This window comes from Cyclopterus lumpus, chromosome 4, assembly GCF_009769545.1.
Source record: "Cyclopterus lumpus isolate fCycLum1 chromosome 4, fCycLum1.pri, whole genome shotgun sequence".
Lineage (NCBI taxonomy): Eukaryota > Metazoa > Chordata > Actinopteri > Perciformes > Cyclopteridae > Cyclopterus > Cyclopterus lumpus.
In genome coordinates, this window is record NC_046969.1 from 12,854,346 (window position 1) to 12,877,311 (window position 22,966).

The window sequence follows — 22,966 nt, forward strand, 5'->3', positions numbered from 1 at the left end:
TTGTACATCATTGTCATTGTGATTAGTTCTATTAAATTATTTGACATTTGCAGTAGTGTACATACTTTTTTTTTTTTTTTACCAGAATGTAAATCTTTAACTCTTTTTTTTGCTTCCACCTATTGATTTATTTAAACTAAAATAAATATTCAACAACTCACTGCATTATTCAGTCATTCTATTTGTATACATCTATATATGTTACTGTATATAATTGTTCAGTTTTTTTTAAAGAAAAGGTAGAATAATAATAATAAAAACGCCTATCATACATAAATATTATTTTTCGATTCCATTTTCTTCTTGCAAAGACGTGCCCACTGCATTTCAGATCTTCAGCACATGGTGGCAGTATATATTGTGACACAAGATAGTCACAGTGTGTCAGACTAATCGATTGCTTTATCAGGTCTTTTTGTTTAACGGGAGATAAAGGATTTACTGAGCAGTTCATGCAACGCAAAACAATAGTGAACTTCTCCTGTGAACTTATTATTGATTTGCCAGTGCAAAAACATTCTCAACATTAGTCAGTTTACATGAAGTACTATGACATCCTCAAGAGCCTATTATTGGAGCCTTACACAGTATATCGGGGCAGATGTTGGCCAGGTGTCCGAGGACATGTCAATCTAAGCACAGCATAAAAAACAAAATAAAGCCATCAAATCATATTTATGTTGGCCATCTTATTGTTTTTCATGGATTTGTGTGCTAGAGAGTGAGATTCATAAAAGATTTACATAATGCCAAAATAAGAAAGGCCTAACGAGGAAACTGAATTATTGTCTTCCATGTTTTTTTCAAACCAGGGGAGAGTTATACAAATAATGCTACTTAGATTAATATGGAAATAGTCGGATCCAGCCATTTTAGAGTTTGACCCATGCATACTGGAGTCTAAAAGTCAGGTTATCTCGGCCTCTGCTGCTTTCATTTTGGCCGTCCATAGTTTTATCTGCTTCTGAGTCCCCATACTTGTGCAACCCAAAATCAACTATATGAATTTAGAGAAACGAAAAAAGGGAAATTTAAGAGGGAGAAAGTCACGTTTAGTGCTTGAATGTTAAGTTGAAAAGAAACATTAACAGTGTTATGGTTTTTAAATTCTGAGTATGATTCATGTTATTCCAGATATATACAACAAGCGACATTGAATACACTGAAATTTGTTTTTTGGTTTGACAGCTTGCTGGTGTGTGATGTGAAATTTGCCAAAATCAAAAGCAGATTTCCAATATCACAGACGATTCCTTCCTACTTAAAACTGCTTTCCATTCCACAGTCAATTCTTCTTTATAGAAAGTATATCATGTCAGTCCAAAATATTTTCACAAATTAGATGAACTAAAGTCTCGCTGCATCTTTTATAAAAAAAGCAAACAATGCGTTTTTTTTTATACTCCGTAACACCCATTCCCTTATTTAAAAAAAATTCTTTCTCACATTGATTTTTCACAACAACCAAGACCATGTCCAAATAATGTTGCGTGTCTAAGAATACCGTTGTTGTTGTTGTTGTTGTTGTTGTTGTTGTTGTTGTTGTTGTTGCTGTTTTTAAACATTGCTGGTTGCTTTGTAGACACTCCTCATGAATATGTCCCTGGGATCAAAGAAGGATATGTTGCCATCTTTCCCTTTGAGAGAATACAGTATGAAACATTTTTGAGATTCTCCTCTTCACTTGGATCCATATGTCCAACGACCACAGCAGCGGCCTGGGCCATACAATCACTTTTGATTTGACTTGAAGAAATTGAATTTCCTTTGGCTCATGTGTTTAGTTTTTTTTCCTACTCCATGTGTGGCAGGTCGAATGTCAAGAAGAGTGTTGTCTGATGCTATAGGTGACTCCCACAGGTGACTATACAGGTGACTATACAGGTGAGTCTATAGGTGACTCCCACAGGTGACACGAAGGAGTGAAGAGAGGCTCTCACAAGCTGCTCTGACACTGACACACAGGAACAGTCACCACTGAAACTCCTCTGCTCGTGGTGAGTTTGACCATTTATCAGGTAATCTTATTACTTATTGCGTCGATTTTAACATCAGTTATTAAGCCATATCGTATTTACATCATCTGTTGAGGGATTATTTGTACGTGGCAGTAAAAGTTAACATAATTAGTGTGTGTTCTGTTAATTTAAGATAAATTCAAGTTGCACGATACCGCAGAGCCGTTCTGGTTTAACTGCAACAAATCACCTCGAGGGAGATAGACGACAGCATGTGAGCAAGTAACGTTACACGGTTAATGACAGTGCATCATTACTTTATCTTTAGTTCTTTAATTGTGGCCATTTTTCTATTTACATCAAGTAGCAGCGCCAGTGGCAGGTCTACAGATGAAATCCCACCCTCGGTTAGCTCCCACCTGCTCTGCTAACATCTGTAACTCACTTGGTTTTCATCTTTAAACCCTTTACATTAGAAACACAATGCAGATGTATTCTGTCCATAATCTAACCAAAATAGGTTTGTAACACTTTACCGGATGGTTCAATTTAAACACCTGGTGTTACCCTAAGGTAAAAGACTATTCTTATTTTAGTACTCAACAACAACATGTCCCATGAGTCTTACTTATTATTGCAACGCCAACACCTTCTGGAGGCTACATGCTTTTATTATTTATTCCTTGTTACCTGGAAATTTGAATGTAACACATTTTTCCTAGACTACTGTTTTTTATTATCTTGGGGTATCACCCCTTTGGACCTGACTGCCCGCTGGATTTGAACAATTCTGTTGCAGCCATTGCACAAGTCAGACCCACTATTGACACGGTGAGGGCTCTGTACGTTTGACGAAATTACAGAAATGCCATGTTCTTTTTCGGTTTAAAACTAACTATCAAAATGTACACGGCTGGCAAGTAGTGTTTTGGAGGCGTGAGAATGACACACAAATGGTGTTGTTTTCTCATTTATGCCATTTTGGATTTAATTCAATATACAAACTATTAAAACATGCACAGCCCGTGGTTAGTCTCACAATAAACACAACGATTGCTAACGTAAACTATAGGCCAACTACACACCACACTCAAAGATTATAAGATAGCAGTGTTATTTTGGTGATTGTAAAATGTATGGAGCCAGTAGAGCGGAAATGGAGTATGTGGCCAGTTAAACATTTGACTTTGGGCCCTCGAGTACAATTTGTTGCAAAAACTTAAATAGATGATCTGAATACTTCTTCCACCACTGCAACTCACACGTCTTTTCCTTGTCAATCTACTTAAGTGCTCGAGTGTCTAAGCCGTATAATTGCTAATAAAACTGTTATTTCTCTCGTAAAATCCCAAACATAAAACACTTTTTTCGTGAACATCATGAACACAGTACATCAGGACAGTTTTATCTTTGTCGACGAGACTGATAAGAAATCCCTCCAGTTGCTCCATAAGCCTTTTTATCTAAAAAATACTGTATATTTAGTGATAACTAGACTGCATGCTTAATATTTCATCATTGGAGTTTGCTATTTGATTAGACAGAAAAAAAAGTCTGTTTACAGCACTGCCTCAGCAGAGCGTGGGACCAGACAGAGGATGTCAGTGACCGACTATAACCTCAGTGCAGGGAGCATCAGCACTAAACCCATCCTGAAGCATTTCAGCGTTTGCGCATGCGTACACTGAATCAGCCGGCCTCTGCATGACATGTGATGCTGTGGTGTGGTGGATCTGCATTTTCCTCTCTCGTAGCAATTGGCTGAGACTGATCTTTCTATAGCGGAGTGACGTGAGCATCTACACACGTGAGATATTGTCAGGATGATCTTAAAAAATAGTCTGCATGAAATAAATAAGAACATCAAATAAAAACACGTACTTAAATGTATGTCATGTGTAATTTGTGATATTGGGCTATATATAATAAACTGAATTGAAATTGAATTGAAATTGAATGTGCATATACAGACACATTCATGTCTAATGCAAAGTGTATGTGAATGCGTTTTTTCTCTGATTTGTTTAAGTTTCAAAGTTCGGTTTTACTCTCATTATAAAATACAGTTTTGCACAATGACATTCTGTTGTAGCCCCCTTGATGCCACAAACACAACAAATATATAGATAGATAATACATATTTAAATTAGAGTAGAATAAAATAGACAAACGTATATAAAAGTAGCACAAAGGAAGAAATGTATGTATGTGTGTGTGTGTGTGTATATTTATATTATTTTAATGCATACAGGTATAATGCTCAAATGTTAAGAGTCAGCTTTTGCTTATCAAAGGGTCAAGGCTAATTTAATCATGTATTGTTCAGTTTGAGGAAATATGCTCTCTGCCTCCTCTACTTGACCTAAAGAACACTGGAGGGGGTGGGGGGTTTAGGGGAAATTGTGTAAAGGAAATTCCTTTTACTCTCATCAACCAGTAAGACAGGTTATATTTACCCAAGTAAGAAAGAAAAGTCTTCATAGCTGTGAATCCCACTCACACTTCCCTCACAGATGCAGGCTCCGTGACACGGGGTCCTGTTGCCACACCTTTCAATGTCATAGTTGTAGAAATACAGTGATTGCCACGAGCAAACACGTTTGATGTGGACATTTCTTTAAGTTTTGTTCCTCTTCCTGCGGTTGTTTCCTCTGCACAGCTAACATCTTTGATTTAGCACCCTGTATATCTGGTCATGGCTCAGAAGAACTAGAAGTACAGGATTGGCTTGCCACGTTGTGTTCTTGGGCTGAGCTTTGATTTTCAGCCAGAGGGCTAAATTTAGATTTGCAAAGACTGTTACAAGGACGATTGTCACAATGTTGATCAATTCAGTTGATGAGAAAAGGTTTCTTTTCTTTTTCGTTCAAGTATATATTTATTACTGCTTAGCGTGTCTTGTGTGACATTGTTTTGCAGCGACGGAGCAAGGATTCAAAGTCTTTACTTAAGTAAATCTAACAATAACCCACTGTAATAGAGCATTGGAAATGGTTCTATTGCTATGCTAAAAGTATAGAAGTGTTATAAGCAAAACAAATTAAAATACTTAATACACTAAAATGCTTGAGAATCAGCTTAAAGAAGTGATTAATATTCTGTTGATCGACTAACTGATTCATTGTTTCAGCTCCATTTTTATATGCAGCTAGCTGGGCAATTGAATCTTTAACAATGCCTCATATTTAACCAGGTCATCATAATATATGAAGTTTGTAAAGTATATTAACTAAAAGCTTAGAAATAGTTACAGTGGAGGAAAAAGTATTCCCATTGGAATTGAAATAGAAGTTCAAAGTGGTGTGAAATGGAAATACTTGCATAATCACATTTGTAGTTTAGTACAATAATTTAGGAAATGTATTAAGCTATTTTGAAAGGGAAGTTGTAAATCTGAAACAATTAGTTAATCAATCTGCAACTAAACAACTACTAAACTGAGCATCATTTGGTATTTTACATGTTTGACAATATTTTACAGATTATTTTTAAATGAAAATAATCATTATTTAGACTTCTTTACAATGAAGGAAGATTGGAAGAAAGAGGAATATGTATGTAATTCTTTTTAAGGCTGCTGCATCTTTGTATTGTGCACAAGAATGATTTCATTCAGTGGAAAGTCATGAAGTCAAACCAGCACAGCTGCACTCATAATCCGGTTTGTCCGATAGTAACCCAGCATAGCTGCAACGTGTGTTGAGTGTGTGAGTGTGTGTGTGTGCAGGAGAGTAACTCTGTAGGGGGATGGGTTTGAGTTTCACAGCATCATCTGTCAAGTGTGTGGTGTGTGTGTGTGTGTGTGTGTGTGTGTGTGTGTGTGTGTGTGTGTGTCATAGAGCCACAGCCCCCCCCCCCCCCCCCCCCACACCCTTATTCATTTGGCTTGCGTGGCCTTATATGGGAAATGGATGTGTGGTGTGAGCAGTTTGAACCAATCAGGTTGGTTTGGGATGATGGAGGAGGTGGGGAGTGTTTCTGGAGGAAGCTGGCTGGCCTGGTCTGGGTGGGGTTTTTAGGGGGTGGGACTAATCAAGCCGGCTGCCGTTTGAAAATGAATGATATGCTGCTCAAGTTGTAGAAACAGTGGGCTGTTGGGGTATTGTGTGTTAAGCGGCAAACAGCATTTACAGATAAGGGAAAGTGGACGATTTCAGAGAAAACCTTGAAATACAAACCGGGGGAAAATAATAATTTCCAGCAATGCAATGTGAGTAGCTCAATTTAAATGTTTTATTAATGTAGCTGAGGTGTAGTCCTCTTAACTTGAACTCCAGTTTACACTCAGACAGATCAGGTTTGGTAAGAAACAGATTGGTAATGATGCCTGAGAAAAGGTTTGCTTTTATGTACGCATGTTTCATACTAAGAATGGTATATGAATTAATATCCATGCTCAGGTTTTATGCCATATGTCTGTCATTTGTCTGATGTCCCTTGTTATAATTCTCAACCACTCCCTCTATGATTTTAGTCATTCATGTCATCAGTTCTTTTGTATGCTAATTTGATCTCAGATATAATACATATGTAATATGTACATTTCAATAGACGGGAAATGTGTGTCTCTTTACAACATGTGGACATCTGGTTGCTTGTAAAAGGGTGTAACCCAACCGGCAGATCTGTGTACATTTTGCCAGATGATATCTAATGTTAAAGGGATGCCTTCAAAGCCTTTTCCTTTCTTTATAAATGTCTGCATTACCTTTACAAATATTGGAAACTGGATAAAAAAATGCGAAGCTCGACATGGTATCCGTGTATTGAGGATGCTTATGATTACACCCAGTGGTATTGAACACTGCTGGGGGCTGTTCAGAGGCAGCAGCTGGCCGAGGATGCAGATCTTTCAGAGGATGCGTTGATAGAAATCTAGTTCATCTTTGTTGTGTTCTGGGCGACATCATTAGGTTCAGACAGTCAAGTGGAGAAGGGTGGTATCTTGCACAAGTGGAGACTATGCATGACAATAGAGAGACACACCAGAAGGGAGGGGCGGGGTTTTGTCTGAACTGTTTGACAGGGGATTGACCTAACTGAAGTTTGCAGGCATGTGGTACTTGGGGTGTTGGGGAGAGCCCCTTGGTTGGCTTTCAGCATTCATGTTTTTGTCTAAAGATGGGGTTGTGATATGTGTCTGCTGTCTTTATTGACACTTCTACAGTAATCAGTGTTCAAATTAAAAAGGTTTAAGTTTTCTACTATTGCATCCTCCCTGTTTAAATCGAACAGCTGTTGTTGCACACAACTGCTACATTTATAATCCCCTCCTGATTTAATGAATGCAGTTGCAATAATGATGCCAGTTTGCGCAGTTCTAAGTCCATCAGATAATTCATGCTGAGCATTAGCTGGCACATGACAAGGAAACTTAAAACCGTGCAAAGAAGGCCAAAAATGTCCTCCTGTCGATAAGCTAAATATGACGGTTGTGGTAGATCAGTTAATTAATTTGTTTGGTTATAGAAGATTAATCAGCAACTATTTTGATTATCAATTCATTGTTTGAGGCCAAACATTTCCTTGTTCCAGCTCCTCTAGAGTTGGCTGCTTTTCTCTGTTTAATATCATTGTGAATTTAATATCTTTTCGGTTTACCAAACATTTGAAGACGTCACCTTCATGCGATTCCTTTTCCATTATTTGTATTTATAGACAAAACAATAAATCCATCAGCAGGTTAATCTGTACTGTATATAGATTAATTTAAAACAGTTGAAACAAAACCATGGTCTATTGGGAAAAAGGGTTGCAAGTTCAAGTGAAGGAGAAGCCCACAAACGTATCACAAGGGGGATATTGGTAAACTACAGCGGAGCAGGAAAGGCAATAAGACACATCTGAAAATTATAGTTTACACAAGGCACAAGGCAGGAGTTTAATGTTCTCATGGATAAAAAGCTCAGTAACCTTGATGATAAATGATTGATGAAAGGCATTTAGGATGCCTGCCCAAACCACACCCCAGTTCACTCCATATCTGACTGCCTCCACTCTCAACTTAACTCCCTTTTTAATACTGCTGGAAACCCACATCTACTAACAGCTGTGTCTTGAGGAATCTGCAGCTGTATTAGAAGTAAGAAGCCAAATAAAATGGCAGCAGTGAGATCAATCTGGTGCATCTGTCATCTTGGCTGAAAGACCTTCAGGCTTCCGTGGGACTCATTGATCAAGTCTCCCCTGGGTGAGCTGGCTGCTTGTCCCATGACTTAAGTAGGATTGCTTTTCTTTTACAACAGTGACAGCAGTTTGAGGTGATTGCTGCTGATTCCTCAATGTCCAGAATCTCAGTAATGCTGGTAATTGGGTTCATGCCGATTTGGAAACAGTTCACACATGGAAAAGGCCATTTAACCGGTTTTCATGTATTTATTTGAAGGTGTGGTTGGTTGCGTAAAAGAAAATATTTTCGTTCCTGCTCTCAGACCTCTCTGGAGCCCAATTGTCCCTGACAAGCGAGTCATGATAGGCTGCTGCCACAATAGACAAAACCGCTGGTATGTGTTTTCAGGCTAAATAAACAGGCAGTTTAGACCTGTGATTTACCAAACAGAGGGGCTTGAGTGAGAGGTCACGTCATGGAGGTGTGTGTGTCTGACGTTAGACGAGTGGTGATGGGTTATTGTTTAGGAGGCTTTAACGTGTTGCCTGTAAAGAGGTAATGTCTGAGGAAGAAAAGGATTTTCTTTCCAGCTCTTTTGAAAGAAAACCGATCACCTTTAAGATGCTCTGAAACCATGTAAATAATACAGGATGATTGATACAGGAGAAAATAATCTGGCATTAATGCTCTCATATCTTTATAATTTGGGTTCAGAGGGTTGAGCAATGGAAACGTTGGTGTTTTGTTGATTAAGCACAGCAATGAACGGCGATCCATTATTTGCAGCAAGACAATGTTATCTGCAGCAAGACAGTCCACTTTGCAGCTCGCTCCATATGTTCCTCACACTGTTGCCATGCAACCCAATTTAGTCAACAGATAAGGTCGTAGTTTGTTTAGCAGCTCATAAAGTCAGCAAGAAAGGTAAACATGCCAGGATGATATTCATTTGTGCAGATTACAGGTTCCCTTTATCTGTATAAATTCAGAGTACAATCACAATACAACATCAATCTGTAGAGTAATTTATGTTCAAATAACATTTGTACACTGAAACCTGCACAAGAGCCAAAAACACGAATGGATGTGTAAATATAACTACAACTGCAAAAAGTAACGTGACCTGGTGCGAACAACACTCAGGTGTGAGTCTTGAGTACTAGACGCTGCCGGCTGTCACACGTTGGCATTACTGTCTCGCAATTAGACAAAGGGAGCGATTCTTTTCTTTTTAGACGTAAAAAAAACCCAAAAGAGAGTGTGTCTAGATTTCTTATCAAATAAAAAGCGCCTTACCCAGAAATAATGATCGCAAGTGGAAATCCGTGCTCAAGCCCCACTAACAGATGTCAATCACTACACATCAAATTATTCACAATATTTACAACAGAAAACTCCATATCTCAGTTACAAATTAGTCAATAGGATGCAAACAAATATTTTAGTTCCTTGTATGATGTCCTGCGTGTAGTTAAAATAAACATAACAAATCAGATTTTCTTAATTGTTTTAAATACATTCTACAAAGAGGACTCACCCTTACAAATTGACATTGCCAATCATGAGTATTAAAATAGAGCTCAAAGTCCACTGACAGAAAATGAGTCAGCAACTACTTTGATAATCATGTAAGTTTACTAAACAAAAATTCAATCCATTCTCTGGTTGCAGCACTTCAATTGTGTGGATTTGCTTCCTTTCACTGTTTACATCTACTGCATGTAAAATGGATGTTTAGGCTTCAGGCTGTTAGTTGGACAAAGGAAGGCATTTAAAGATGTTACCTAGGGTTTAAAAAAAACATGTAACAGACATGTTCACAATGTTCTTACATTGAGAAAGCAATTAATGGATTAATCGATAGTGAAAGTACTTCTGAGTTGCGGACATTAATAAAAAGGTCTGGTCAAACTTCTCGTTCGGTCTCTGTGGAGAGTTTATGTGAAACAGTTTTCGGATATTCATACACTATGTTGCGTGTGCACACATAGCTTATATCTAGTTATCTCATTCACCATCTGTAAAAACCTTAACTTTTCTTGTTGTGGATGCTTGTAAGAGCTGTGCTTGTCGAGTATACAGACGCTAACAAGCCCTGTGGCTCCTCTCTCCTCTCAGTGACCTTGTGTGAGCCCAATGCCATGTCCGAAGCCGTGGTGATGGAGCCTCCCAGAGCAGGTGGTTTACGGGAGTCATCCTACGGGGCTGGAGACAGCGCAGCCTCCCTTGATGACTGCATTGTGGATACGGCAAAGTACGTCCACACAAACATATCCTGGACACGATGGCTCCCAACATGGTTAGAGGAGGACTCTGAGGGGGTCACACGATGTAAAATGAGTTAGAGAAGAATTCATGTCTACAATTTAACAGTCAAAGATACCACCCAGGTTAGAGCTCCGGCGCTCAGTGGTAATTCACATAATGTTGGTAATCGTGCAGTTTTATTGTGTGTATGATTACATTCCTGTCAGTGTAATCAGAGTGGTTTTATCACTTGTTAAGCTTATATAATAATATAAACTTTACTTTGAGACTATTATTGTGAGTGTTACCAAGCTCTTCAGTTGACATGAAGGTATAATATGTACTTTAAGGATGATGATGTTGATGATTGTGAGTTTTCCCCATATGAGCCACAGCAGGTTCAGGCTTCTGCCTCTGATTTCCCCCCCAAGGATGTGACAATTCCCTCTTCCTTTTTAAGTGACATGTATTTTCCTTTCACGTTCTTCAGTGAGTCTTCAGAGGAGGAGTCCGCAGGGGAAAGGGAGGAGGAGATTGGTGCACATGATGAGGCTACAGAGGTCCCTGCTGAACAGACCTCAAACACACAAACAGGTGAGGGCTGAAGAAAAGCCACGACAAAGTCAAGTGTGACCTGAATGCGTTTACTCTCTTCGTCCCTTCCTGAACTCTAACAGCCGTCAGGGCCGTGCAGCCGTATTCAAGTTTTGATAAGCAATACACAGACAGACAACTGGGATTTATATTCTGAGTTGAATCCAGTCACTGTGTTGGCGGTAGTCAGCATTAGTGAACTTGTTGGCGGTAGTCAGCATTAGTGAACTTGTTTTTTCCTCTGACCTTTTACCCAGAGGAAGTGGGCCAAACCGAAGTGAGTGAACTCCACATTCTTTAGAATAACTTGACTTCCCTTTTCCTGCCTGCTTTTTCCATCCTGTCTTAGTCATGAAGGGAAAACCTGGCATGAGTACTTCCATGAAATGTGTTGTTACACTTTGACCAACGAGAACCTTCATAATTAGCCTGAACAATCTTGTTGTGTCATGTTAATCTGATATTGGTTTTATAAGATTATAAACTAAAATCACATTTTGAGTTATTCTTTCAGTTTCCCTAGTGACTGAAATGTCCTTGAATTGAACTGTGGCCGTACAGCGCATACAAATTCACAATCCTGCCCTCTCAGCAGCTCTGATAACCAGCTGTTTGTGTTTGTGCAATTTGACCCCATTGCTAGCAATGGCACACTTTTCTATCTTAGTGTAACAAACACTAAATACTTTTCTAATTAATGAAAATCTACAGTTTATTGTTATTTTGTAGCACGATAATGTGTGTATTCACAAAGTGATCCAAACAGGGAACGAAACATGGCGAAAAGATGACTAGACAAAATTAAAACAAGCCAACAGTTTGAATATCTAAAATTAGAGCACAACAGATGTTGCTAATGTTCCCTCACTGCACAGGACACTGGGTACACCCACACACACACACACCCACACACACACACACACACGTTCTGCAAATAGAGTTTTTATTTTACCGTTTGCTTTTATTTTCGCTTTCAAATAAGTTTGGTTCACAGCCTGTATGAGGATCTGATTCAGCTTTTCAAATTGATCTCTTCCATTACTATGCTGCATATAGTGTTAACATAACAATTAAACTCCATGTTGTGTTTTTAATAAATAAAATAACCTTTTGTTTCATGTGAGGAAGTGAAATCCTTCAACAAACCGTTTGCTTATTTTTCTGAATGTCTTTTTCTTCCAGTAAACACCCGGCGTCCAAACTCCCTTCCGGTTCCGGCAGCAGGAGGGTGCGGCCTGTGGACGTCACAGGGTGACGCAGAGGTGAACCTGAGGATGGGGGACTCTGGCCTGGCTGCTGAGACCCCTCTGACCATCAACCAGATGTTCACCTTAGCTGTGGAGCGCTTCGCCGACTACACAGCTCTGAGCTGGAAGGAGGGCGAGCAGCAGAAGAGCCTGAACTACAGAGAATATTACCAGACATGCCGCACCGCTGCCAAGAGTTTCCTGAAGGTAGTTTATTTTACCCATTGATTCATGCAGTATAAATTACTCCTTTCAGAGGATGAAGCTTTTCGAACAATTTACTGATTAATTAAGTCACATTTGCATAATAAATGCCAAATGCTCCAGTTTCTCCTTTGTGGGGATTTTCTTTTTCTCTTTTACAATGTTACTTAAATGTCTTTGGGTTTGGTTTATAGAAGAAGAAGAAAAGATTAATCACACAGTGACTGGTGGTTAATATGAAGCTTATAGAACATATTGGTTTTGTGTAAACCAAACCCAGAACAGTTCAACATATTCAGGTTCGATGCTGGAAAATTTGGTGTTGCTTAATTAGAGAAATTCCTCACAGTAATCTCATTTCGCAATATTGAAATAGTAGCGAAGGGTGAGTAAAGTGTGCCCTCCATTTAGTTTCTATTCACCCTGAGTAACAATTCAGTATCAGAAGCTGATTGTTGAAAACAAATAGGAAATCTTAGACCTTTTGTTAATATTGTTTTAAAGCCAGTCTAAACACATCACACGTCACAAAAGAGCCAGGGTGAAATGTGAGTGAGGCCTCAGCTGTCGGTTCAGCACAGAGCACTTCATTGTTTGTCAGCATGGAGACTCAGCAGGACACCATGTACACACACATACACACACACACTTACATGTGGCTCTTACAAACAAACCTGCACACCTTTCGACATGATTTTCGTTCTTCAAAAGGAGATTACGCTGTACCTGCAATGTCCCAGCTAATTTACAAATGGACTCTAAAAAAGGATGTAAAGGATATCCCAATATTATAGCTGGGATTACTACATGTTATTCATACTTAAAAAGCCTGTTTGTTTTCCCACAGCTTGGTTTGCAGCGCTACCACGGTGTCGGCATCCTGGGCTTCAACTCGTCTGAGTGGTTCATCTCTGACATTGCAGCTGTTTTGGCAGGGTGAGCTCCCTCTCTTAATTTGACAGTGATGAGCTCAGTGTTCCCTTTCATTGTCAGCTGTGTGTTTATGTGCGTTGGTGTGTGCATGTCTTCCATACCTGAGTGGTCCGAGCCAAGACCTTCGGGTGCGATCCAGTTCAGCATGTAGACTCTTAGCTGAAAGACATCTTGATTAATAGGTGACAGCACAACGCCCAAGAAGAAGCTGATGAAGTGCAGTGTTGAAAGCACCATTGACAATAATAGTACTGGCATTGAGTATTTTTCTTTTATGCTACTTTATTCCTCTACATTTACAGGAATATAATGTATTTTTTCCCTCTCCCAGTAATCATATCAGGCCCCCTCTGATATGTCTTGTGACCCTTTGGAGGGGCCTGACCCCTAGGTTGAGAGCCAATGGACTAAACAAACCAAACGTACATTATAAAAGTAGTTAAAACTTGCTTCACCTCTTCCAGCTACAATAGGAAAATGCTGTCAACACAATCATGTCAGTGTTAATCAAATTATACGATCCTGAGTAGAGGAGTTGAGTGCTTCCACTACTGATGACCAGTAAACAGTAATCACAAGCCTCTTCTTGCTCGCATGAATATTCAGGCCCGGAGACTCCAACAGAAAAACAAACCGCGTGCTTCCTTCGAGCTAAAAGGGGATCGAGAAATTGACTTTGAGTAACCAAAACCCCTTTTAATCAAGAACAGAACCCATTTATTGGTCAATGGGCAGATTTGTCTCAGCTGACCAAACTCTGTAACAGGACTTTAGGTTTTTCACGGCGTCTGCCCAATTAGATTCGCGATTATGACAACAATTTGAACAATTTGATTGAAAGAGTGCATTGAGGGAAAGTGGGACATAAGTTTGGCTACTCAAAAGATCAGTACATGACGTTTCTCTAAAACTGCGATACACATATATATTGCGGATGCCACAGATTCCCACGCCTAGAGTCTGCTCAGTGCTGAGTGACGCATCACTACAAGACTGCATTGAAACTATGGTTAACTCGTCAAACTGGTCCTGATGAGCACAGGTTTAGTTTCTCAAACCAAGACTGCAGGTCGTTGCCGGAGAGCCAAACAACAACAATGCTGCTCGGTCAGGTCTTTTGTCACTAGGAATGGGACCGAGTTTCATCTGACTCTGTAAATGTAAGAGTGCTGAGTCTGACTGTCGTTTGGTCTGCTGCAGTGGGTTTGCTGTTGGCATCTACACCACCAACTCTCCTGAGGCATGCCAGTACGTAGCAGACAACAGCAAGGCCAATATCATTGTGGTGGAGAATCACAAACAGCTGCAGAAGATCCTTCAGGTGAGAACAGAATGAGTTGCATATAAACACTGGTAGGCTTTATTGTGCCCAGAGATGTGATCAGGATGGTAAAAAGGCAGGGAAACAAAGGAAATGGGTTTCTAGAAGTTCCAAACATTTCTGTTGGCACCTTTTATTGTCAGTGTTATTAATAATTAAGAGACAAATAAATGGGACTTGGCAGCATAAAACGGTATAAAATGACTCTTAGATGCAGGTGGAGATACCACATGTCATGGAAGAATGCATCTGTCTTCTATGGCGTAAAGAGACAGAAACATGTTTATTTTAGTTGCATACTGACTGTTTAATCCTGGAACTGTCTCAACGCGAACACAAAACATAATAAAAAACTATTTAGAATTAGTACGCAGTGTGGATTTGGGATTTTTGCATCCTCAATCTTTTTTCGTACTTTCCAGACTGATGCTCTTAATCAATACAGAATGCACTAAAGCGTTATAAATGCTTACAGACAGTATTGTAGTCTTCTTATTAACTATAGTCTGCTTTATGTACTCATGGGATTGCATTTTGTTTGCTTACAGGTTGAAGACAAGCTGCCGCACTTGAAAGCCATTATCCAGTACAAAGATGCACTTAAAGAGAAAAGACCAAATCTGTACTCAGTAAGTACACAATATGTTCTTGGCAAACATGAAAAGATTAGTTTAGTTAAATCAGTATCATCCAAGTGATTTTGTTTGTCTACTGCAGTGGGCGGAGTTCATGGAGCTTGGACGCGATGAGCCCGATGCACCCCTCGATGCGATCATCTCCAGCCAGAAGCCCAACCAGTGCTGCACGCTCATCTACACCTCAGGGACCACAGGCCAGCCCAAAGGAGTCATGCTCAGCCATGATAATGTAAGTTACACCAGCCAAGTGTGTTTTTACTTCTTGAGGGTTAAGCAGTGTCACATGTTAGTCTCCAGACACGGACAGCAGTTGTAAAGAGTGAAAAGTGCAGATGGAGTTAACAGACCTTAATATTTAAGTACAACATGTACACGGCTTGTATGTTTAGGATGCAGGACCTTGACTTGTGACTTTTTATTATTATTTTTACACTGTGGTATTGCTTCTTTCAAAAGATCTGACGACTACTTCCACCGCTGGCTGTAGTCCTGTTAAACCACAGACTCATTAACATGGCACCTGGTTGGCTCAAACAATTCAAAACTTGTTCTCATACATGTATTTTATTCACTTATAGGAGGTATAAAACACTAGTCGTAAACTCTCACCATTGTTTTTGTGTAATTCTCTTTATCTTGTAAATAGCACATCTGTATCAAACCTCCCATACATAAAACAATAAAGATAGCTCATTAAATGTACTGCGCTCTCCTTGCCATCAGATAACATGGACCGCGCTCGCTACCAGCCGCCATGTGGGCCTGACAGATGCCACTCACACTCAGGAGTTGGTGGTCAGCTACCTGCCGCTCAGCCACATTGCGGCCCAGATGGTAGACATCTGGGTAACCATGAGGGTCGGAGGGGCGACCTACTTTGCCCAGCCAGATGCACTGAAGGTGAGCTATAGTGGTGTTCAGTACACAAACACATGACACACGCAAAATATATGGCCCATTATTAAAACGGCAAACACATTTTCATAAGACAAAACAGGCAATTACAAATCATCAGCAGACAAAAACATTCATGCAGTTTGTCTTGATTTAAATATTTGTAAAAAATGAATATGCATAGCTCCAGACAAAAAGCCCAAATTGCTTAAAAAAATATTTTTTGAATTCTTTTTGCACAGAACTCAAGCAAAAACAGCTAATTAAATGTTTACCAAACAAAACAAGAATTAAAAAAAAAAATTACTAAAAAGGTTTACAGGGATAACAAGGACAAAAAGAAACAAAAACATAGTTCTGATTAATGATGATAATCATTAATCAGAATTAGACAGTAAAAAGATTCTAAATGTAATTTCAGTTTTCCACCCTAAGGAGGGAGGGTATTTCATAGTTTAGGGGCATACAAGCAGAAAGGATTATCTCTGATCTTTGAACACTCATCATGTGCATCTCTCCATAACGTGTCCTTTCATGGCAAGATGTGATCTGTCTGGTATGCTAAGCTAAGCTTCTGCCTCTCAATGCTCTTCATTAGGGCTTCTCTCATTTCTCCATCACCACCCCTACACATTTATCAGCATATCCTGAGGGTGGTAATGAGTGTGATACAGTAGATATGAAAAGCTCATCTATTTTTCATGCAAAAGCTTAGAAGAACATTGTGGTGGCAGATTTAAATCTTTCTGCTCATTTCCTCTCCATGAGAGCTGTGAACTACAGATGCCATCTTTCTTTTATGCATCAGGGCTCTCTGGTGAACACGTTGAAGGAAGTGCGTCCCACGGCCTTCATGGGCGTCCCACGTGTCTGGGAGAAAATGCAGGAGAAGATGAAGTCCGTCGGAGCCAAGTCTTCAACTGTGCGCAGGAAACTGGCTGCCTGGGCCAAAGATGTTGGCCTGCAGACTAATCTGACCAAAATGAATCAGTACGTACGCATTATTAAATTACAGCTTTATTTAGACATGCTTTAATCCCTCCTCGTTCCAGTTTCCATCCTTAGGTTCTTCTCTTTTGACCAAACTGCTATTTATTTTACTGTTTTGATGACATGGTGTCTCATTATCTGTTAGAAGGTGGATTTATGGTTCATGACATGACAAGACCCAAGAGTCTACATCAATGAGTGCAGCTCTGTGAGGTTGTGCTTTGAGCTAAATGCCAGAGGAAAGCTAAAAAGGATCAAAGTGATTACAATTCCTCCTGAGGGCAGCATGTCTGTACCAAACATCATGGCATTCTCTAATAGTTGCTATATTTCACTTACAATCACAAATATTCACCACGATGTGGCACTAGAGGAAAAGTCAGAGGATCACCAAAGCCGGCAGGATATCATGAATGTCTGTACACCATTTCATGGTAATCCATCGAATAGTTGTTGAGGTATTTCAACCAACAGACTGGCGGACATTGCCATGCCTAGATCTCAAGCTGCTGACACTTGCTGTTTTGTGTCTTTCCTCAGAAGCGGCACAGCTGGCCGCACGCCGCTCAGCTATCAATTAGCCAAAAAGCTGGTGTTCAAAAAGGTGCGGAAGGCTCTGGGCCTGGACCGCTGCAACAAGTGCTACACCGGGGCCGCTCCCATAACCAAAGACACCCTGGAGTTCTTCCTCAGCTTAGATATCCCTCTGTACGAGCTGTACGGCATGAGCGAGAGCACTGGACCTCACACAATCTCCATCCCCGAAGCCTTCAAGCTCACCAGGTACATTCTTTCTTTTGACTTCCATTTTGATTGGACGCAGAATTTCCTTTACATTGACAAATCAGAGCCAACTCAAAGCACGTGGCAAATTATAAAATGTTTTGTCCTTGCAGTTGTGGTAAAGAGATCCCAGGGTGCAAGACGAAGCTGCACAACCCGGACGAGGGGGGAAACGGTGAGATCTGCTTCTGGGGCCGCCACGTCTTCATGGGTTACATCAACATGCCCGAGAAGACGGAGGAGGCTCTCGACGCAGAGGGTTGGCTGCACTCCGGGGACCTGGGCAAACACGACCAGAACGGATTCCTCTTCATCACCGGAAGAATTAAAGGTGCTTATTCTAGCGAGATAATGCTCAAACAGGTGAATTTGTACTGGATCCAAGATCAAATATTTTAGTTCTCCTTTACCGTCTCCAAAAAGGATATGGACTCAGTGTTCTGTTGCAGACTAAACCAAGGAACATTGTTCTTTATCCGTGATCAATAAAGTATGTTACTTAACTGTGTTTTTTAGAGCTGATCATCACGGCAGGAGGAGAGAACATCCCTCCTGTCCCTATCGAGGATGCTGTGAAGGAGGCCGTGCCGCTGATTAGTAACGCCATGCTGATCGGAGACAAGAGGAAGTTTCTATCTATGCTGCTCACCATTAAGGTGAGTCTGAGAAACCGGGGCTGCGGTCGAATAGTCAAAACAATATTGTCTTTTCCTTTACGTTGATGGAAAACACCATGAGGTCACAGAAAGATGTGAAGGAAAATTCTAGAAGAATTTAGGAAAAGAAGAAACCAACTACTTTTTTACCCAACTTAAAAAAGTAGAAAATACATAGAAAATGAGTACAGAGACAAATTTGATGTTGTAAAATTAGATTCCTGTCCAAAATAGTGTCACACCTCCTAAGCGATGTTATTGAGGGGCGAATGGTGCGTCGCTTTAAATGTAGCTGCTGATAGAAATGGGGGACGACGTCATCTCCTTTTTTTTGGTAAAGGATGAGATAAGGAAGCATTGAAGCTGATTTTGCAGTCATATCTCAATCATTTATTAAAAAGGATAATCAATTAATAACTTAGAAAGCTCAAATTGAAACAGACTTTACAAAAGTGCTTCACAACTGAGGTCATTGACAGTTTACATCTCTCATCTTATATTTCATGTCCACCTTGTCTCACCCTCAGCTATATTTTAATAAACCTTTAGTAAATGTGGTCTAAAGCATGTTTGGATATGCACATTTACTTCTTTTATAAATTCCAGCGTGTGTGCATATGTATTGTTTATTAATCTGGCCCCTGGTGTAACCTTCCAGCCAGCACGGTTCTGTTTGTGCACTTCATCCCAGTTGAAGAGGGAAACTGTCCTCGTGAAGATCACACAGGATGCAACGGGCTGTTGAACACTGAAGATATCAGATGGAGACTGAAGATGTAGAACTTGTCAGCAACATTGTAAACATCCCATCATACCTTTAATCTAATCTCAGAAAGAGACAATATGCATCTCGTCTTAACTGTCAAAAAAGGAGCAGCATAAAATAAGTGAAGCGTTTGCTTTTAGACGGTTCTTTTCAGATGCTGCCATCTAGAGGGCTTTGGGGAAAACTGACTAATACCAAATATATTAATGCTTTGAGTGGCGTGGACAAGAATGAATATATATATATATATATATATATATATATATATATATATATATATATATATATATATATATAGTCATACATTCATAATATATAATTAATTAATTATGTGCTATAATTCAACTTTTCAAATGTTTTTCCTCTCCAGTGCCAGCTAAACACAGAGTCAGGAGACCCAGAGGACGAGTTGACACCAGAAGCTATCGAGCTCTGCAGGAAGTTGGGCAGCAACGCCACACGAGTCTCTGAGATCGCAGGCGGCCAGGATCGAGTGATCCACGCCGCCGTCCAGGAGGGAATCAACAGAGTCAACAAGGAGGCATCCTCCAACGCGCAGCGCATCCAGAAGTGGATCATTCTGGATCGTGATTTCTCCCTGACAGGAGGAGAGCTGGGTGAGTGAGATGGGAATAAGTGCTGACTAGAGCGTCTTTATTTAGCAGGAAAAGGACAGTTGACAGTTTCTTAAACCTGCAGTATGATATTCACAATGGAGAGTGCAATGCTTCAAATACACTTCCTCAACCACTTATGAGTAAAGAGCTTCTTTTAAATGAATACAAAGTCTCACATGGTGCATGGATCCGTGGGTTGTAAAAGTATTTTTTCTCCTCTTCAGACCGTTTCCTTTGAATAATTTATAGAGGCCTGGGGTGGTAAAACTCTTAAACAATTATCAAAAGAGTTGACAATTCATTTTCTAATTGTCTCACTCATTCGGTCGGACAAATACTTTTTTTTAACACCTTAATATAATAGTCAGATTTTTCGGTAATTAGAATTAATAACTGTTAGTTGCAGCCTTTAAAAAAAAAAAAAAAAAAAAGACATTTTGTTCCTAAAACTACTACATTATCAAGAGTCACATGCATTATCTTAAATTAGAATAGCAGGTTATAGAAGTGAATTACATTACTGAAAAACTGACCATATGGCATATATAATAATAATAATCTGACTCAAACCTTTGACCAAACCGCCAGTCAGGTTCAAGTTCAAGCTCAGACACAACGACCTGTAGTGGAGTGTCGATGACATCGACAGGACAAAGCAACTAGCTGTAGACTAAAGCATGTGTGCACTTTAAACTACAGTTTTGAGAGATGAAATGATTAGTGTGTTTATAATTATATGAATTCCTTACTTGTTCCACAGGCCCTACCATGAAGCTGAAAAGGCCGGTGGTGGCGAAGATGTACAAGGAGCAGATTGAGAACTTTTATAAGGAGTTGGCGACTCCAACGACCCCCGACAACACGCCGCCTCCCAAATAGAGCTGCTCCTCCACCTGCAGGGAAATCCAGACTGTCTGAGTTAACGTGCAGACACGCCTCACCTCGTTAATCCAGCCATTTTTATCTTGTCAAAATGTTTTGATTGCCTTACATTTTGGTCGTTCTGTCTTGGTTTACATTTGTAGGTGTTGTGCTGAAAATAAGAAGCCATTGTAAAATAGCTTTATGATTTTGAAGACGCTGTCAATAAGTCGAAGTCGACTATTTGGATTACTGGGATGAACAGTAATATCCGATACATGAAGTAGCAGCAGCTGTATGTAAGAAAAGCTGTTGCTTTATTTTACTGCATTACTTGAGCTATGAGACAGAATCCAAAAAAAGTTGATGGGATGTTTTTAACGAATTTGTCTTATTGAACATGTTTTTCTTAATTTATTTCTGGTTTGCCAAAGTTTACATGGGCTAAATGAGCTTCAAATGAAGAATTATTTTGAGAAAAGATGCCATTTGCAATACAGCAATCATATGCAAATGTTTACTGGCATTTTACATGCATTTGGTGTGTTTTTCTCGTCTTTGTCAGCTGGGTTTCAAAGAAAATAATAATTTACGTTGTACATCAAAAAAAGCCAATGTTTTCTGGTAGTTGCAGTTACCATCTCATAACTTAGCATCCATATTTAGTTTTTCATCCTGTAAAACACATCACTGAAGCCATATCTATTGCCTTTTGTAATTGTAAAGTCAGACTCTGTTGTTCTGTATTCTGATGAAATGCAGACCATTACACAACTGCCTGGTCCTGTTGAAATGTTTTCCAACAGTTCTTCTGTGATTTTTGTGGAATATTGTAAATATGTTTAGTCTATATCATCTTTTCTTTTTTAAGACATTTATTTAGAAGCCCAGAAAATCTCATGAATAATTTTTTTGCACTCAATGACTTGCTTGGAATGGGAAATGTACAAAAGTTAGATTATATGTAGCTCCATGGGGCAAGTATATGAACTGGTCTGTTGCCATCCCATATTCACATAAATGTATAAATGTTTGAGGTTTTGAGCTGAAGACGACATGAAGACATTTCATACAAAGAAAAAGGTTTAAAAAGGAAGTAAAAGAGTATGTTGTACTCCAAAGAACTGATCTTGTATATGAAGTAATTATGTATATAATAGGCATATCGTAGTACTCTTAGAAGTTCAAAGTGAAGGTGGGTTTGGTGGCTGTGGTTTGCTCAAAGTAACTCAAGTTCAGGGTAAACAAAACGAAGCAATTTTTATGTTTGTGTCTAAAGTTAAATAAGGAAATGACGGTGATTCAGTGCGTCTGCATTTACCTGACCTAAAAGAGCTGTTGTTGAAAATGTCAGGGTTGAAATATGCATGAAGGAGAAAAAGGAAACAAGTCTGTTTCGGTCCACAGATGTGAATGTTGACGGTTTGATCGGTTACGGAATAAAAGTTGAGTAAGCTGCTGAACTCTGTTGTTGTTCTGTCTGGCTTCTTTTCAGCATGTGAGGCCTATTAAATGTAAAGTATTTGGATTAATCTGATCGTTTACTGAAGTAGCAATACCACAATATAGAAATACTGTGACACGTACAATTATGAAAGTATTAGCTTCAAAATATACTTAATATAGCAAAAAGTACAAATTTTGCAGAATGAGAACTTTCAGAATAGTGTATATTATTGAATTATATTTATTGATGCATTAATGGCCACATCACTTTAAGGACCAGCTGGTTAAAATGGGGCTGATTAAAATTGTATAATTGTATATCGACGGGTAGCTTGTGAATTCATTCCCAGGGAGCAATAGTTTTGTATTAATCTATATTAATAAACATTTATGGATTATATGTTGCATTATTTAACTGAATCTGCATAATACTCAATGAATGTGAAGTAATATGTACAATAATTCCTACTAAAATACATTGGAGTAAAAGTATTGAGTAAGTAGTTGCCATCATTACTGCTCCTGCACAATGTAAAGGGACACTCGGCAATAAATACCGACTTCACCTCTTTAGCAATTGTTGCCTCAATTCTCAAGTTTCCCAGTACTGCTGAAGTACATTTGATTATGTTACACTATAAAACCAGAACAAAGCGGTGATTAGTCCAATACAACAATAGCACAAACCCACAGCCTAAAAAA

The 22,966-nt window shown here is 39.3% G+C and overlaps 1 protein-coding gene across 1 annotated transcript; it reads left to right on the top strand.

Annotated features, from left to right (window-relative positions):
- Positions 1 to 5,987: 5,987 nt before the first annotated feature.
- On the top strand, positions 5,988 to 22,284 carry acsbg2 (acyl-CoA synthetase bubblegum family member 2). The gene is made up of 15 exons (XM_034530662.1): positions 5,988 to 6,168; positions 10,186 to 10,321; positions 10,805 to 10,908; positions 12,091 to 12,362; positions 13,207 to 13,295; positions 14,493 to 14,613; positions 15,162 to 15,242; positions 15,331 to 15,480; positions 15,975 to 16,151; positions 16,954 to 17,135; positions 17,676 to 17,918; positions 18,032 to 18,249; positions 18,435 to 18,574; positions 19,711 to 19,957; positions 20,718 to 22,284. The coding sequence occupies exons 1-15, from the start codon at positions 6,162 to 6,164 to the stop codon at positions 20,834 to 20,836; spliced, it is 2,286 nt and encodes a 761-aa protein (XP_034386553.1). The 5' UTR covers positions 5,988 to 6,161; the 3' UTR covers positions 20,837 to 22,284.
- The last annotated feature ends 682 nt before the right edge of the window (positions 22,285 to 22,966 follow it).

Coding starts and splice junctions, on each gene's coding strand:
- acsbg2 (XM_034530662.1), top strand. Junction 13,296..14,492: donor ATTGCAGCTGTTTTGGCAGG/GTGAGCTCCCTC, acceptor GGTCTGCTGCAG/TGGGTTTGCTGTTGGCATCT. Junction 18,575..19,710: donor CTATGCTGCTCACCATTAAG/GTGAGTCTGAGA, acceptor TTTCCTCTCCAG/TGCCAGCTAAACACAGAGTC.